Here is a 17,016-nt window from a genome sequence, read left to right as displayed (position 1 = left end):
TTGGCCATGCTAAATTGACCCTTAGCCTCCAGGGAGATTAGCAGAGTGAATAGTGGTGTGATGTGGATAGGGCCTGGGTGGGATTGTTGTCAGTGCAGGCTCGATGGGCTGAATGGCCTCTTTCTGCACTGTAGGGATTCTATGATTCTACATGTGACTCCAGATCCACAGCAATGAAGTTGACTCTTAAATGTCCTCTGAAATGGCCCAGCAAACCACTCAGCTCAAAGGCAATTAGAGATAATTGGGCAATAAATGCTGGTCCTACCAGTGACGCCTACATCCCCCAAACAAATAAAAAAAAACTTCCCTTTTAAATGATATTCTGATGAATTTTGCTTCCATTACTTTTTCTGTGAACTTTTTCGAACAACCACCCTAACAAAAATCTCTTAAAATCATAGAGACACAACAGAGAAAGCCATCACGCTGATGAATATTCATCGAAAAAGTTGGGTCCCACTTCCATGCTCTTTCCTCTTAGCTTGAAAAATATTTCCTTTTCAGATCTTTATCCTACTGCCTTTTTGAAAGTTATCATCGAAACTGCTTTCACCACTTCTTCAGTTAGTATATTTAAGGTCAGAATAACTCACTGCATAAAAATGTTTCCCAAATGTTGCCTCTGGTTGTCTTTCCAGCAACCTTAAATCCATGTCTTCTGGTTACCAACCTGCCACTCACAAAATTCTTTCCATATATACTTTATCAAATTCCTTCCACATCGCCCCCCCCCCCCCCCCCCCCCGCCCGTTTCACTGGCGAGGATTACATGATGGCTCCTGGTTTGCACAGAGTGCCGTAAATTTGCTTATCTTACGTTGTAGAAAAAAACGGCAATAAAACCTACTGTTTTCTAACTCGTTTGACACTAATTCCACCCTTTACATATTTTTTGTTGCTTTTGCACTCTATGGGCCTGATTTTACCATTTTCATTCCAAGTGCCGAATCTGGGCGTAGTACAGATCCGACTTAGAAATCTGCTTTCAGGCGCCTCCATACACTCTCAGCCATCTCCAGTCCCATTCGCGCTGTGGGTGGGGCTTAGCGCGGCCAGAACGATCGGAGCTCTGAACTGCGCATGTGCAGTGAGAAAAAAATTGGAAAAAACACACCCATGTCAGATCGCTCCTGAGCCGCAGAAAGCGGAGAAAGCGGCCCGGGAGCGAAAAGCGGAAGCGAGGGTGTATCTTGGGGGGGGGGGGGGAGGAGGGAGGCAGGTAAGATGTATCTCGGGGGGGGGCGCAGATGGATCTCTGGGAGGGGGCAGATGGATCTCTGGTGGGGGGGCAGAGGGGTCCGCTGCCACTCAGCGGGTGATCACTGGGGGGGGAGGGGGGCAGGGGTGGCCATCGATCTGGGTAGTGGGGGAGTGGATAAGGGGGGCAGTGATGTGTGTGGGTAGTGGGGGGATGGATAAGGGGGGCAGTTATGTGTGTGAGTAGTGGGGGGGTGGATAAGGGGGGCAGTGATGTGTGTGGGTAGTGGGGAGGGTGGATAAGGGACACACACACACATCACTGCCCCCCTTATCCACCCCTCCACTACCCAGACCGATCGCCACCCCTGCTCCCCTTTCCCCCCACCGATCGCCCGCAGAGTGGCAGTGGACCCCCCTGCCCCCCACCAGAGATCCATTTGCCCCCCCCACCAGAGATCTATCTGCCCCCCCACCAGAGATCCATCTGCCCCCCCGAGATACATCTTACCCGCCTCCCTCCTCCCCCCCCAGACAACGATCTGGCCTCACTCCCCCCCCCAACAACGAACTTGCCTCACTCCCCCCCCCCCCCAGGGAATGGTCTGGCCTCACTCCCCCTCCTCTCCAGAAGAACATCTGACCCTCCTCCTCCCCCCCCACCACCAGGCAACGATCAGCCCTCCCCCCACCACCAGACAATGATCGGCCCTCCCTCCTCCAGAGATACATCTGACCCACCTCTTCCCCCTCCCCAACCAGACAATGATTTGACCTCATTCTCTTCCCCCCCTCCAACCAGAGAATGATCTGACCCACCTCCACCACTGATCTGAGTCAGAGAGCCGTTGGAAACACTGAACGCGCTCTTCAGAGGCTGGAGCACCCGACTCAGACTTTTATTCAGCAGGTCCCTAAAAGCGCGGTTCCGGATTGGTAAACGCGGTGGTAAAGGGGGAAATGCTGATAGAGTTGGGCGGGCAGTTCATTAATTCAATTTAAATGCATGCAAATCCATTCGCGGGTCTTGGTAAAGTGGCAATCTGCGTGGACACGGGTGCAGATCGCGATAAAGGCCTCACACCCAACTTTACCACGATTTCGCGCCCGAAAATGGTTGCAAATTGTTGGTAAAATCGGGCCCTATGTCTGTACTTTTAAAACTAAGAATGCCTTTTTTAACAGTCTTTTTACTAATCTTGCCATCTTCAAAGATTTGTGTACACACACTCCTTGATCTCTCTATTACTGCGATTGCCTTAAATTGCATGCATAGTGAGGCTTATCTGAGAGTCCAGACTTCCATTGTTTGTAGAAGCAAGTGCACGTTAAAATTGTTGCTTGACTTTTTCTTTTAGGTTTATTTTGCCAAAGGTTCAATGTTTATTTACTTAAGATAAAGAGGTGCCAGATGCTTGAAGATATTACTACTGATACCTTAAAGGTCTGATTTATTGACACTTTAATTGGATTGTAGTATCAGCAGTATTTTAAAGAAAATTGGAAGTGGCCGCTTTTAAGCTTTTCCACACATGCCATTACTGTAGACCTCATTGGTTCATACAGAGTGCATACAGGGTAAATGGACATGTAAGTGCTATGAGTTGGCATGGAGGGTATGAAACCTGTGCCTCCAGACGATTAGCCTGGAGCTCTGGATTATTAGGGCAGTGACGTTACCACCACAACACTTACTTTTGGTTCAGTACTCTATATCCCGATTCATAAAGTCTAGGATCTTACATGCTTTTGCTGCAACTTTATCAATTTGCGGATGTACTTCTAAACAATCTTATCTCTCAGCTCTTCAGCTCTTTTTAAAATGTTATTATTTAATATTGGTATCCTTCACTTCCAAATTCCAGAATCTTGAATTTCTCTATGTTAAGTTTGGCCCGTCATTTATCTGCCCAATCGACTGAGCAAGTTGTGTCCTCCGGAAGGCAGCGAGGGCAATTTAAACTCGTGGTGATGCAGTGAAATTGAAATATTGGACCATCTGGTTTTTTTTCTACAATTTTCCTGATTTTTGCTTCAATTGCCCTCACATACTCCTTGTCAACATTTTCCATGCTCTCTATTTTTATGTGGATGGCCAGTTTTTAATTTTGTGTCATTGAAATCCAAGTCTGGGGAAGGTGGGGTGGGGGGGGGAACAATCTTACCAAAAGATTCAAAGTGAAAACGGGAGAGTTTCAGACCTGTTTTTTTGGGCGAGAGAAAAATTCAAATCTTATCACCCTTAGAGAAAGAAAATGAGGCAAAGTGTGATTCTCGCCAGGAGGGGGAGTGGACGGAATCTGTAATTGCTGGGAAGCTGGCTGATGACTGCTAGAGGGTGCTATTGCACACACACCTGATCTCCCTAATGCACTTCCTGCTAAGAAGTTGCACCCAGCATTGTTCAGCTGAAGTTCCTGATGGAAGCTTTATCATAATGAAAGCATTTGAACATACGTCTTTTGGATATTTTGGACATCTCACATTGCTTCATTTATTTTTGCTGTTAAGCTATTGTTAAGCTATAACAACATAGCTTAATGTTGTTATGTAGACAACCACAGCAGCCAAATTGCACACAGCAAGATCCCAAAACCAACAATGGGATCCCTGACCAGTTAATATGTTCCAGTGAAGTTGCCTGAGGGATAAATGTTGACCAGGAAAAGTTAAAAATTTCAAATCAACACAAAATTATTATTATATTGCAAAAATCCTGTCATTTTTTGTTGTTTGGATTGATGAAATAGCTCACATATTTTGTGCCTAATACATAAAAATGAAAGGATTATTTGCCCCCCCTCTTGTGGCTTATTTTCCGGCGGTGGAGGCAGTCCACCATTGGCCAGTGGTGGAATCTTCCAGTCCAGTCGATGTCTACAGCTTTGCATGCCATGCACCCTCCAACAACATTGGGGAACATGCCATGGCGGAGGGGGGAGCGTTGGCACCATAGGCGGGATGGAAAGATCCCGCCAGTGGGAAGAGCCGGAAAATTTTGGCCTTTATCTGTAAAAACGTAATTGATTGCAAAGCTGATGTGATGGAACAAGGGACAAAATGTAATGGGCTTCATTCTTCCACAGGCCAATGAAAACTTAACTCTACAAACTGAGGTGAAGGTCTCAGCAGCTGAAGATATCACTCAGCAGCAGCAATACATTTTTGGTGATTTCACTGAGCGACTGTGGGCTTATTTGACCATACAACAGCTCTTAGAGAAGCGGTAAAGTAGCAGGAGTTTTCTGTCTGTGAGCTTGAAATGTAATTGCTGTACAAACAGTGATTGGTAGACTAACATATATGGTCCATCAGCAGCTGAAAGATTGGTTAATATTTTGGTTTTTATCCCTTCAGTGGCACAGTGGTTAGCACTGCTGCCTCACAGCGTCAGGGACCCTGGTTTGATTCATGGCTTGGGTCATCCTTGTGTGGACAAAAGTTGCATGAACCATTAAAAATGATTGCAGGAACAGTTGTTTAAATGGCAGAACAAGTGTCGACTGCATTGGATGACAAATATGTTCGAAAATTAATTGCTACTAATTGTTGTACTCAGGATTTCTGCAGAAACTAATGAAAAGAAAAACCTAACGGATCGAATCCTGGAACTTTCACTGAAATACAGCTTTGTAACTCCTTTAACATCAATGGTCGTCACAAAACCAGAGGAAAACAACAATGACACCTTTGTGGCTGACAAACCATCAGAAGATGGTAATGTTTGAATAAAACTACATTTCATTAAACCTTGATTTTGCAATTGTATATCTTTAATTCATAGAATGCCTACAGTGCAGAAGGAGGCCATTCGGCCCATCGAGTCTGCACCAAATCCTTGAAAGAGCATTTTACCAAGCCCTATCTCCATAACCCCACATATTTACCCCCGTAATCTATACATCATGGGACACTAAGAGACTATTTATCATAAAATCATAGAATCCTTACAGTGCAGAAGGAGGCCATTCGGCCCATCAAGTGTGCACCAACAATAATCTCACCCAGGCCCTATCTCTGTAACCCCACTTATCTACCCTGTTAATCCCCCTGACACTAAGGCCCGATTTTACCATCACATTGCACCCATTTTCAGGCGCGAAAACTTGGTAAAGTCGGGCGTGGAGTGAGTAGCGCGATCCGCACCCCCACCTCGTGCCAGGTGTCCTTTTACCAAGGCCCGAAAATGGCCGCGATCGAGCCTTGGTAACAACCTAGTTTAACAATAACAAATGAATTAGTTTGAAGTTTTACAGTTGAACAATACTTAAACATGACAAGACACAATTCTTAACTGCTAACCTACCACTATGAATTCCAATCAAGCAATATTTCTTTCATAGACTCAAAACTCTCTTTAAAATTAGTTAGCAAAACACAGGCATACTTGCTTATACTTAGGTTACCAGGCTTGGAGCTTTCAGAAAGCCTTTAAGAAGAAAGAGACAGAGAGATATTGTTTTCTTCTGGCAGCCAGGCAGCAACTGCTTCTGTTATAAAATGAAACTGGGCTTTCCTGCAAGAAAAGCTCCTCAGATTAATTACATGACTCTGTTCCTGTCAATCAACCTAATCAAAAACCACATGATTCTGCATACCTAGTCTAAAATCCCAAGAGAACCTAAATAAACAAAAGGTCCATGAACTCTGGATAGTAACATATTCCTAGCTAAAATCAGTTATTAGCCTGCATTCTTAGCATCTGCGACAATTTTACCAGCTAAATCCACTCTAGTAACAAAACACTGCTTCTTAAAGCAGTCTACAGAAACATAAAATATATCAAAATAGCACAGTATCATCACACTAACACTATGCTATAGCTACATGTTAGACACAATTTTTAAAAATAATTTTATAACTAACTGTATGCTTTAATTTCTTTTTCAGAAGAGGACTTAGTAGCACAAAGATTTCAAGTATCAGCAAAATCTCAACCAAGTAAGTCTTTTGAAAATAATCTTAGGAGGGGATTTCCTGCTCCCATTTTCGGCAGGTAGAAATGGTGGAGAGGATGAAGGATTGAGTGGAAATACCAAAACAACTTTTAGTTGGTGGGATTTCCCCACTCAATTGTCTCACCCCCTGCCAATGGTGTAACAGGTATCCGAAAGTTAAATTTCGGGATCCCCATTTACATCTGTTTGAATACGCAGATCAATCACTTGCACCTGAAAGACCCCCACAGTGGACTGTCCATTCATGTCGGCGTGAGGGCTAACGTGAACTATGACAGATCCCCCACAATGTACACCTGGCGAACAGAATTTGCTGGGGGGCACAGCTGAATACAACCCCCGGGGGTGGGGTCATGCTCAGGCAGTACCCTGGCATGCCCGGGCACCGCCCTCTGGCAGTTCAAGGGCAGTGTTGAGGGAAGTTCTGTGTGGGATGTGCTTCTGTGTCCATGGTAGGGGGAGGTAGAATCTGTGTCCATTGGGGGGGTGGGATTCTGTGGTGGGGAGGATTCCATTTTGTGGTGGGAGAGTTCTTTGGTGGGGGCAGGGGAGGGTTCTGTGGTGGGGTTGGGGGAGGTCGTTTAATCTATTTTTATCTGTTTTACATTGGGTCGCCCTTTAGAAGGGCGGTCCGATCTTTCAGAAACAAAGGTTGCTGGCAGGACAGGCCCAGTGTGACACCCACTGTTATAATGTAACCAATGGTAACATGCTGTAACTGCCCAGGGTGTGGCCCCAAGTGTTGAAGTATTAAAGTTTCTTTATGAAACTTTTTCTTCAATTTACTTTCTGAGGTTAGTTCTTTTATTGCTTGCAACTAAAGTATCCCTACTGCCGGATAAACACCCACCTCCTTAATCTTTTTTGACTTAACTGTGAAACATTATGGTGGGAAAGGCCAGCAGTGCAGCTGACGGACTACACCCCGCATTTCCTGCCTGAGTTGACACTTGGTCAAAAAACTGGCAAAATTCTGCCTTTAATCTTTGAGATGCTTCTCAGAGATGTGAGAAACTGCTATACAAATGGAACATATATCTTGTTAAACACAAATTTGTGAAGGAAGGCATAATTTCAAAGCATTGCCATCTCATTTATCAACGTGGAAAGGAAGGCAATTGATAACACCATGAGCAGGAGACACAAAAGAACAGTTGTCAAGGCCTGAATGGCAGAGGAAGAAGCTATACCAATGAAATGGGAGTGGAAATGCCAATGGCAGAAGAAAGTGGGATATCAGCAGGAGATGTAAAGGTGCCCATCATTTGCACAGTCACAGAAATGCTTGTGTGACGCTTCATTGGAATTGGAATTGGTTACATGACTGAAGGAGTTTTATGTGTGGGTAGCTTGCAACTTTAACATAGGGAACATGAAGAATAAGTTGCCCAGATGGAAATGGTGAGGTATTGGGAAAGAGATTGATCTTGAAGGCATGTGCAGTGCATCCTAATGTTGGTGGATGTGTGGAAGAAAGCATTTGGAGACAAGTTTGTGTAAGATTGGTCATTTTTCTGAAGAGTTAAGTAACTTTATTTTATCCCTTCTGTTATAAATTGAATTGTTAACTGTATATGGTGCAGAGAGGTGAATAAAGAAATGTAACCAAGATAAAAATTTTGAGAGCGCTGAGCTGATTTCAATATTGAAATTAACATTAGCATCTGATTAGCAGGCCCGGGACTGAAGTCTCCATCTCCCCCCCCCCCCCACCCCCGCCAGTTGTTGTTCACTCCAGCTGGGTTTACAATTGTTCCCCACTAATGGGGAACAGGTGGCCTACCCCGATGGAGTGAAGAGAGGTCATTGAGGCCCCCCCAAGAGGTCAGGGGTAAGAGGGGGTGCCTCCTGGACAGTGCCCCCGGGCAGTGCCAACCAGGCCCCAGCAATATCCAAGGGGCACCTTGGCACTGCCCACCGGGCATCGGGCAGTACCAAGGGGGTGGGGCCTATGGGGGGCACGTTCGGGTGGGGATGGAGGGGGGTCCTGCTACCACTCTGTCAGAGGAATACAAGCAGAGGGAAGGAAGAGGAGATCGGGGCTGGCTATCCGGGTTGGGGCTGTTCGGGGCATGGCCAGGACTGCCAGGAGGAGGGGGGTTCGGGACTGCCGGTGAGGGCGGAGGGGTAGGGGGAGTGCGGGTGAGTGTTCGGGACTGTCAAGAGGGGAAGCAGGAGACCGAGGTGGGCTGGGAAAGGGGGTACATCGGAGCTGGCCCAGAGAGGTCTGGGAGGCCAGCAATTGTGGGGTGGGGGGAAGTCAAAGTGGGGCAGTGATGGGGTGTTGCGGGGCTGGCCAGTGATTGAGGACTTAGAATTTTTTGGGGAGAGTCGCAGCCATTACCTTTTTTGTCCCAGACAGATGTAACAATTTGATATGTGAAGCCCTTGAAATAAGAGGTAACACAAAACGGATGAATCAAATTGCTCAAAATATTTTACACACTGAACTAAATGCAGCTGATAATTACATTTTGAATCCATTAAATAGGTTTACAAATTATATATTTCTTTAGAAATGTTACTAAAATTGGTTCTAACAACATTCTGTAGATTCAAAGATTAGGTGGATTGGCCATGCTAAATTGCCCCTTAGTGTCAGGGGGACTAGTAGGGTGAATACATGGGGTTATGGGGCTAGGGCCTGGGTGGGATTGTTGTCGGTGCAGGCTCAATGGGCTGAATAGCTTCCTTCTGCATTGTAGGGATTTCATGATGCATGCTAGATACAGAATAATAATATAAATGGACGCACGTTTTCATTTCTTTTTCAGAATTATCTTATACAACACGTTCTCTGAGTCATGGGGGAATTAGCGGACGTAAGTTTTTTTTAATCAATTTTAATCTTGAAGTGTTTCTTATTTTTTTATTCATTTATAAGATGTGGGCATTGCTGGCTATGCCAGCATTTATTGCACTTCCCAAGTTGCCTTTTAGAAAGTGGTGGTGAGTTGTCTTCTTGAACTGCTGCAGTCTCTGTGGTGCAGGTCCACCCACAGTGCTGTTAGGGAGGGAATTCCAGGTTTTTGACCCAGTGACAGTGAAGGAACAATGATATTTTTCCAAGTAAGAATGGTCAGTGACTTGGAGAGGAGCCTCCAGGTGGTGGTGTTCGCAGGTATCTACTCTTCTCCTTCCAGATTGTAGTGGTCGTGGGTTTGGAAGGTGCTGCCTCAGGATCCTTGGTGAGTTCCTGCAGTGCATCTTGTAGATGGTATTGCTATTGTACGTCAGTGTTGTAGAGATTGAATATTTGTGGAAGAGGTGGGCTGCTTTGTCCTGGATGGTATATCAAGCTTCTTAAGTGTTGTTGAAGCTGCACAACTCCAGGCAAGTGGAGGGTGTTCCATCACACACCTGACTTGTGCCTTGTAGATGGTGGACAGGCTTTGGAGAATCAGGAGGCAGATTACTCACTGCAGATTCCTAGCCTTTCACCTGTTCTGGTAGTCACAGTATTTACATAGCTAGTCGAGTTTATGGTCAATGGTAACCCCCAAGATGTTGAAAGTGTGAGATTCAGCAATGGTAATGCCATTGAATGTCTAGGGCGATGGTTAGATCCTCTCTTGTTGGAGATGGTCATTGTCTGTCACTTGTATGGTGCGAATGTTACTTGCCACTTGTTAGCCCAAGCGTGAATATTGTCCAGCTTTGCTGTATTTGGACAGGGACTGTTTCAGCATCTGAGGTGTCCCGAATGGTACTGAACATTGTGCAGTCATTGGTGAACATTCCAATTTCTGACCTTTTGATGGAAGGAAAGTCTTTCATGAAGCACTGAAGATGGTTAGGCCGAGGACGCTACCCTGAGGAACTCCTCTAGTAATATCCTGGAGCTGCGATGATTGACTTCCAATCACCACAACCATCTTCCTTTGTGCTAGGTATGACTCCAACCAGTAGAAGGATTGCACCTGATTCCCATTTGACTCCAGTTTTGCTCGGGCTCCTTGATGCCATACTTGATCAATTGCTGCCTTGATGTCAAGGGCAGTCATTCTCCCCTCACCTCTGACGTTCAGCTCTTTTGTCCATGTTTGAACCAAGGCTGCAATGAGGTCAGGAGCTGAGTGACCCTGGTGGAACCCAAACTGAATATCCATGAGCAGGTTATTGCTGAGTAAGTGCCGTTTGATAGCACTGTTGAAGATCCCTTCCATCACTTTACTGGTGATCAAGAACAGACTGGCAGGACAGTAATTGGCCAGGTAGGATTTGTCCTGTTTCAGGATTGTCATGTGCAGGACATACTTGGGCAATTGTCCACATTGTCGGGTAGATGCCAATATTTTTAGCTGTACTCTAACAGGTTGGCTAGGGACGTGGTAAGTTCTGGAGCACAATTCTTCAGTACTATTGCTGGAATATTGTTAGGGCCCTTAGCCTTTGCAGCATCCAGTGTCTTCCGCTGTATCTTGATATCACGTGGAGTGAATTGAATTGGCTAAAGACTGACATCTGTGATTCTGGTGTCTGCTATAAGAGGCTGAGATGAATCATCCACTTGGCTGAAGATTGTTGAGAATGTTTCAACCTTATCTTTTGCACTGATGTGCTGGGCTCCTCCACCATTGAGCATGGGGACATTTGTGGAACTTTCTCCTCTTGTGAGTTGTTTAATTGTTCACCACCATTTATAGCTGGATGTGGCAGAGCTGCAGATATTAGATCTGATCTGTTGGTTATGGAATTGCTTAGCTCTGTCTATTACCTGCTGCTTATGCTGTTTGACACACAAATAGTCCCATGTTGTAGCTTCACCAGACTGACACCTCATTTTTAGGTGTGCCTGGTGCTGCTCCTGGCATGCCCTCCTGCACTCTTCATTGTACCCTTGGCTTAATGGTAATGGTAGAGAGGGGAAAATGCCAGTTACAGATTATGGTTGAATACAGTTCTGCTGCTGCTGATGGCCATAGCGCCTTGTGGATGCCCATTCTGGAGTTGCTAGATCTGTTCGAAGTCTATTCCATTTCGCACGGTAATTGTGCCACACAACATGATGGAGGGTATTCTCACTGTGAAGATGGGGCTTTGGCTCCACAAGGACTGTGCAGTGGTCACTCCCGCTGATATTGTCATGGACAGATGCACCTGCGACAGACAGATCGGTTCTTGTTAGTTCCCTCACCACCTGCCACAGTCCCAGTCTATCATTATGTCCTTTAGGATCCGGCCAGCTCAGTCTGTGGTGCTACTGCCGAGCTACTCTTGGTGACGGACATTGAAGTTTGTCACCCAGAGTAGACTCTGTGCCCTTGCCACCCTCAGTACTTCCTGCAAGTGGTGTTCAACATGGAGGAGTACTGACTCATCAGCTGAGGTGGGACAGTACGTGGCAATCAGCAGGAGGTTTCCTTGCCCATGTTTGATCTGGTGCCATGAGATTTCATGGGGTCCAAAGTCGATGTTCAGGACTCCCAGAGCAAATTCCCTCCTGACAGTATACCACTGTGCTGCCACCTCTGCTGGGTCTGTCCTGCCGGTGGGACAGGACATACCCAGGAATGGTGATGGCGGTGTCTGGGACATTACGTGAGTATGACGGTATTAGGCTGTTGCTTGACTGGTCTGTGAGAAAGCTCTCCCAATTTAGGCACAAGCTCCAGATGTTAGTTGACAGGGCTGAATTTGCTGTTGTTGTTTCTAGTGTCTAGATCAATGCCACATAGTCCAACCAGTTTCATTCTTTTTGTTTCCTATTGTAGTGACTCGTTCAAGTAAGTGGCCTAGGGCATGTAAGTATCAACCACATTTCTGTCACATGTAGGCCAAACCAGGTAAGGAAGACAGTTTTCTTCCTAAAAGATATTAGTGAACTAGTTGGGTTTTTAATGACAATTGACATTGGTCTTCATTAAGCTTTAATTCCAGGTTTTTACTAAGTGTAAATCCCATCTTCTGCCTACGTGGGATTTGAACCCAGTCCCCTGACCAATAACCTGGGTCTCTGGATTACGATCCCAGTAACGATGCTTTTTTTGCCACTGCCTTCCCATTTCTGAGAGATGTGATAAGCTACTATACAAATGAAAATTCAGGTGGAGTGGGACAATTATTGAAGGACACTGAAAGTTTTGACTTGGCATGGTGATGTTATGGTGGACCTCTGTGAAACTCAGGGACAAGTCAAAATCGTTTATTCAAGCATGCAGGAACTGTCTTCGAGATCACTAATATAGCACTCTGCCAAATCACAAAACATTCACCTTGCTGGTCATGTACACAGAACATTGTTTAATTTCCAAGCTTGTCTACATACAAGTTTATATTAAACATTTCACCCGAGCAGATTTTGTTATCTCCTCCTAGCTAGATACCATTTGTCTTCTCCTTATCCTATCCAGAGATTGTACGTAATCTGATCTGTCTTAACTAGTGTCCTACCAGTAAACAAAGTTGGTTCCCATAGCCTCACTGGAGAGTTCTGTTGCTATTAGTCTGAAGGGTATGTAAAGTTCATTGGTTGTGTAAGCATTTAATGAGCATGTGCTCTTTACTCTAAATCAGGAGTATTAGCTTTAACTCCCTTTTAATAAATGTATTTTACTTCCCCTAACAGAGAGGAGAGATGATCCTCTGCTGAAGAAAACTTATCTTTTTCTTTGGTTTGATGTTCCAATTGTCTGTTAATTATCTTTGATCTATGTTAACTTTAGTTTGTTTGTTGCAGTAAAAAAGAGAAATATTGTCCTTCAATTAATTCCACTGGTCTTTTGGGAAAGTCATCTTGTTTTCAAATTTAACAATCTCTACAGGGATCATAACAATATCCATTTATGCATTAAATTGCCACTTATGATTGCTTTATTTTGTCCCACACATATATAACACTTAGAAGGCATAAAACCTTGAGATGCGATGCACTTGAACCAAGAGTTAGTACAAAACTGATCTATCAAATTGCTCAAACTACTTTTGAGGCTTTTTTCCAATTTACTGAATTATATACAGCTAATAATGAAAATTAGTGTGTGATGAATACTTTTATGTATCACATAACTCTTTAAAACTTTGTTCCAACAACATTCCATGAGTATATGCAAATAGACGTACATTTACAGGTACAACCAAAAAGACCAAAATTGCTGGTGAATATTTGATAGGTGTACTTTCTTGAAATTACCCTTAATTTTATTTTTCTGAGAGAGGTGACAAACTGCTATACAAACGTAAGAGACATTTTGTCAAATACCAGTATGGTAAAAAAATAAAGTTATGATATCAAGCTATGCCTAAAGGATTAGACACTAAAATAAAAGCAAAATGCTGCAGATGCTAGAAATCTGAAATAAAAACAGAAAATGTTGCAAAAGCCCCACTGAATAGGCAGCATCTGTGGAGAGAAAAACAGATTTAATGTTTTCAATCCAATCTGACATGTCTTCAGAACTGAAGAAAGATAGAAATATAATGGGTTTTATACTGTAAAAAAAAGGGTCAGATGGGACATGGGTATCCCTGACTGGTCAGCATTTATTGCCCATCCCTAGTTGCCCTTGGAGGGCAATTGGTCATTTGCTGTGGCTCTGGAGTCACGTGTAGGCAAACCGGGTAGGAGCAGCAGATTTCCTTCCCTAAATTAGTGAACCAGATGGGTTTTTCCAACAATGGTTTCATGGTCATCAGTGGATTCTTAATTCCAGATATTTTTTATTGAATTCAAATTCCACCATCTGCTGTGGCTGGATTCGGTTCCCAGAACATTTGCTGCGTTTCTGGATTACTAGTTTAGTGATAGTACCACTAGACCATCACCTCCCCTCAGTTCAGGGATAGGTTACAGGAAGGGACAGATAAAATTACAAAAATGTTCCAGAACAAAAGGCAAAGGGACTGGTAATTGTTACAATAAAGAAAGAACACATTGGTCCATAGTAAGTCTTACTGGCAAAATGGATGGCAGTTATGTGTGAAAGCAGAAACATGAAAATAAGATACAGACTGGTATCTTGGGGAAAAAAGCAAAATGGAGGATAGCATTCGTTGTCCAGAGTTTTTGAACTCAACGTTGAGTCCAGAAGACTATAAAGTGAGGTGCTTTTCATCATGTTTGTGTTGGGCTGCACTGGAACACGGCAACAAGCCAAAGGCAGAAATGAGGGCATGAGAGCAAGGTGGTGAATTAAAATGGCGAGCAACTAGAAGGTCGGGACCATGCTTGCGGACTGAGCGGGGATGTTCCACAAGTAGTCACCTCGTCTCTGTTTTGTCTCCCCATTATAGAGGAGGCTGCATAGTGAGCAGTGAATGAAAGTGAAAGGAGTTCAAGTAAATCACAGCTTCATCTGGAAGTAATGTTTGGGGCCTTAGACAATGGGGTGGGAGGAGGTAAAGAGGCAAATGTTACGCCATCTGTTGTTGCTTGGGAGGGTGCCGTGGGAAGGGGGTGAGGTGTTGGGGGTGATAGAGGAGCCGCCAGAGTGTCACACAGGGAACGATCCCTTCAGAATGCTAATAGGGGAGGGGAAGATATGTTTATTGGTGGCATCGTGCTGGAGGTGGCGGAAATGATGGAGGATGATGCTTTAACTGTGGAAGTTAGTGAGTGGAAAGTGAGGACAAGGGGGACCCCATCATGGTTCTGGGAGGATGAGGAAGGGGTGAGGGCAGATGTGCTGGAAATGGGTCAAACATAGTTGAGGGTCCTTTCAACCAGAGTGGGAGAAATCCTCAGTTAAGAAAAAAGGAAAACAGGTCAGATGTTGTAGAAGATAACATCATCAGAACAGATGGACTGGAGATGGAAAAACTGGGAGAATGGAATGGAGTCCTTATGGGTGTGAGGAAGAGTAGTTGAGGTAGCTGTGGGAGTCAGTGGGCTTTTAATAAATATTATTAGACAGCCTATCCTGAGAAGTGGAGACAGAGAAGTCAAGGAAGTGTTGAAGATGGACCGTGTGAAGGCGGAATTTGGAAGCAAAATATATGAATATTCCCAGATTGGGATAAGAGCATGAAGCAGCACTGATGCAGTCATCGATGTAGCAAAAATATGTTGCAGGAGGGGACTGGAACAAGGAATATTTCACATACATAACAGGCATAACTAGAGCCCATGTGAGCACCCTTGGCAACACCTTTTATTTTGGAGGACGTTAGACAAGTTAAAGGAGAATGTGTTCAATGAAAGAGCAAAAGAGAAAGAGAGCAGTTGTGGATGAGCACCATTCAGGCCTCTGTTCAAGTAAGAAGCAGTGAGCCCTCAGACCATATCCATAGTGAAGAGGAAGTGGTTAGGGATGAGGAACTGGAAATTGTTGAAATGACGTGGGGCATCAGAAGAATCATGAACATAGGTAGGATGAGACTGGACAAGGAAGAAAAGGTAGAGTCAAGGTCCAATGTCTGGAAAACAAGCTAGACAAACTTCTAGCTCGACAAACTTAAAGCCAGACTCACTTTCCAAAGAGAACTGAGGGACTGCTGTGTGTTCTGTTTCATGGTGACATGGCTCACTCCTGCTTCACCGGACTGTGCCCTACAACCAGAGGGCTTCTCAATCCATTGAATGGACTGTACAGCGGCCTCATGCAAGGCTAGGGGAGGTGGGGTCTGCTTCCTAATCAACACCTCGTAGTGCCTAGATGTAGCAACACTGGCGAGTTTCTGCTCCCCGGACCTAGAATACTTGACGCTAAAATGCCGTCCCACTACCTTCCGCAGGAGTTCACCTCCATTATCCTGTTGGCAGTTTACATTCCATCCCATGCGAGCGTGAAAGTCGTGCTGGATGAAATATGTACCACTACGTATAGCCTTGAGGCAAAACATCCCGAGGTCTTGTTCTTCGTGTCCGGGGACTTCAATCAGGCCAGGCTCAAGAGCGTACTATCAAGTTACCACCACCACGTCTCCTGTTCCACCAGAGGTCCAAACATCCTAGACCACTGCTACGCAAATATCAAACATGCCTACCGCTCTATCGCCCACCCATTACTTTGGCAAATTAGACCACAAAGCTGTGCTCCTGCTCCCGGCTTACAAGCAAAAGTGGGAGAATCCATCAAAGAAAGTCATGCAATGTTGGTCTGAGGAATTGGCCGATCTCCTACGGGACTGCTTGGAGTCAGTGGACTGGTCAGTATTTAAAAACTCTGCGACCAGCTTGAACGAGTACGCCACTACAGTAACTGACTTCATTAGTAAGTGTGTAGAAGACTGTGTGCCAAAGAAGCAAATCCGCGTGTTCCCCAACTGCAAACCATGGATGAACAGGGATATCCACTGCTTGCTGAATCCAGGTCTGAGGCATTCAAGTCAGGTGACCCTGACCTATACAAGAAAGCCAGATACGATCTAAGGGGATCCATCAAAGATGCCAAAAGATAGTATCGGACCAAGCTAGAGTCCCAGGCTAGCCACATTGACCCCCGTCAACTATGGCAAGGTCTGCAAGACATAACAGGCTACAAGATGAAGGCATGTAAAATCGCCGGCTCCAACGCACTGCTCTCTGATGAGCTCAATGCATTCTACGCCCGTTTTGAGCAAGAGATCGGTGAGAGCATGCCTTCCACCCTGGAAGCCTTGGATGAAGCTGTATCTGCGGTCACCATTGCAAATGTCAGAGCAGCTTTCTCAAAGATCAATCCACGGAAAGCGACTGGCCCAGATGGGGTACCGGACGAGCACTCAGATCCTGCGCAGATCAGCTGGCAGAGGTATTCGCAGACATCTTCAACCTCTTTTTACAACAATTTGTGGTCCTTGTCTGCTTCAAGAAGACAACCATCATCCCAGTACCTAAGAAAAGTCAACCAGCGTGCCTTAATGACTATCGTCCGGTGGCTCTGACATCCATCATTATGAAGTGCTTCGAAAGGCTAGTCGTGGCACGAATCAATTCCAG

At 45.0% G+C, this 17,016-nt stretch overlaps 1 protein-coding gene across 1 annotated transcript in view; it reads left to right on the top strand.

The window, feature by feature from the left end:
- The window catches only part of LOC144491878 (inter-alpha-trypsin inhibitor heavy chain H3-like), an 89,242-nt gene that overhangs the window by 35,728 nt on the left and 36,498 nt on the right, over positions 1–17,016 (top strand). The window contains exons 14-16 of the mRNA XM_078210168.1: positions 4,287–4,426; positions 4,760–4,917; positions 6,091–6,196. Of these exons, the coding sequence (XP_078066294.1) occupies positions 4,287–4,426; positions 4,760–4,917; positions 6,091–6,196 (404 nt within the window). The remainder of the gene's footprint in view (positions 1–4,286; positions 4,427–4,759; positions 4,918–6,090; positions 6,197–17,016) is intronic.

The sequence above is a fragment of the Mustelus asterias genome, chromosome 3, assembly GCF_964213995.1.
Source record: "Mustelus asterias chromosome 3, sMusAst1.hap1.1, whole genome shotgun sequence".
Classification (NCBI taxonomy): domain Eukaryota; kingdom Metazoa; phylum Chordata; class Chondrichthyes; order Carcharhiniformes; family Triakidae; genus Mustelus; species Mustelus asterias.
This window is presented reverse-complemented; position numbering and strand designations above follow the sequence as displayed.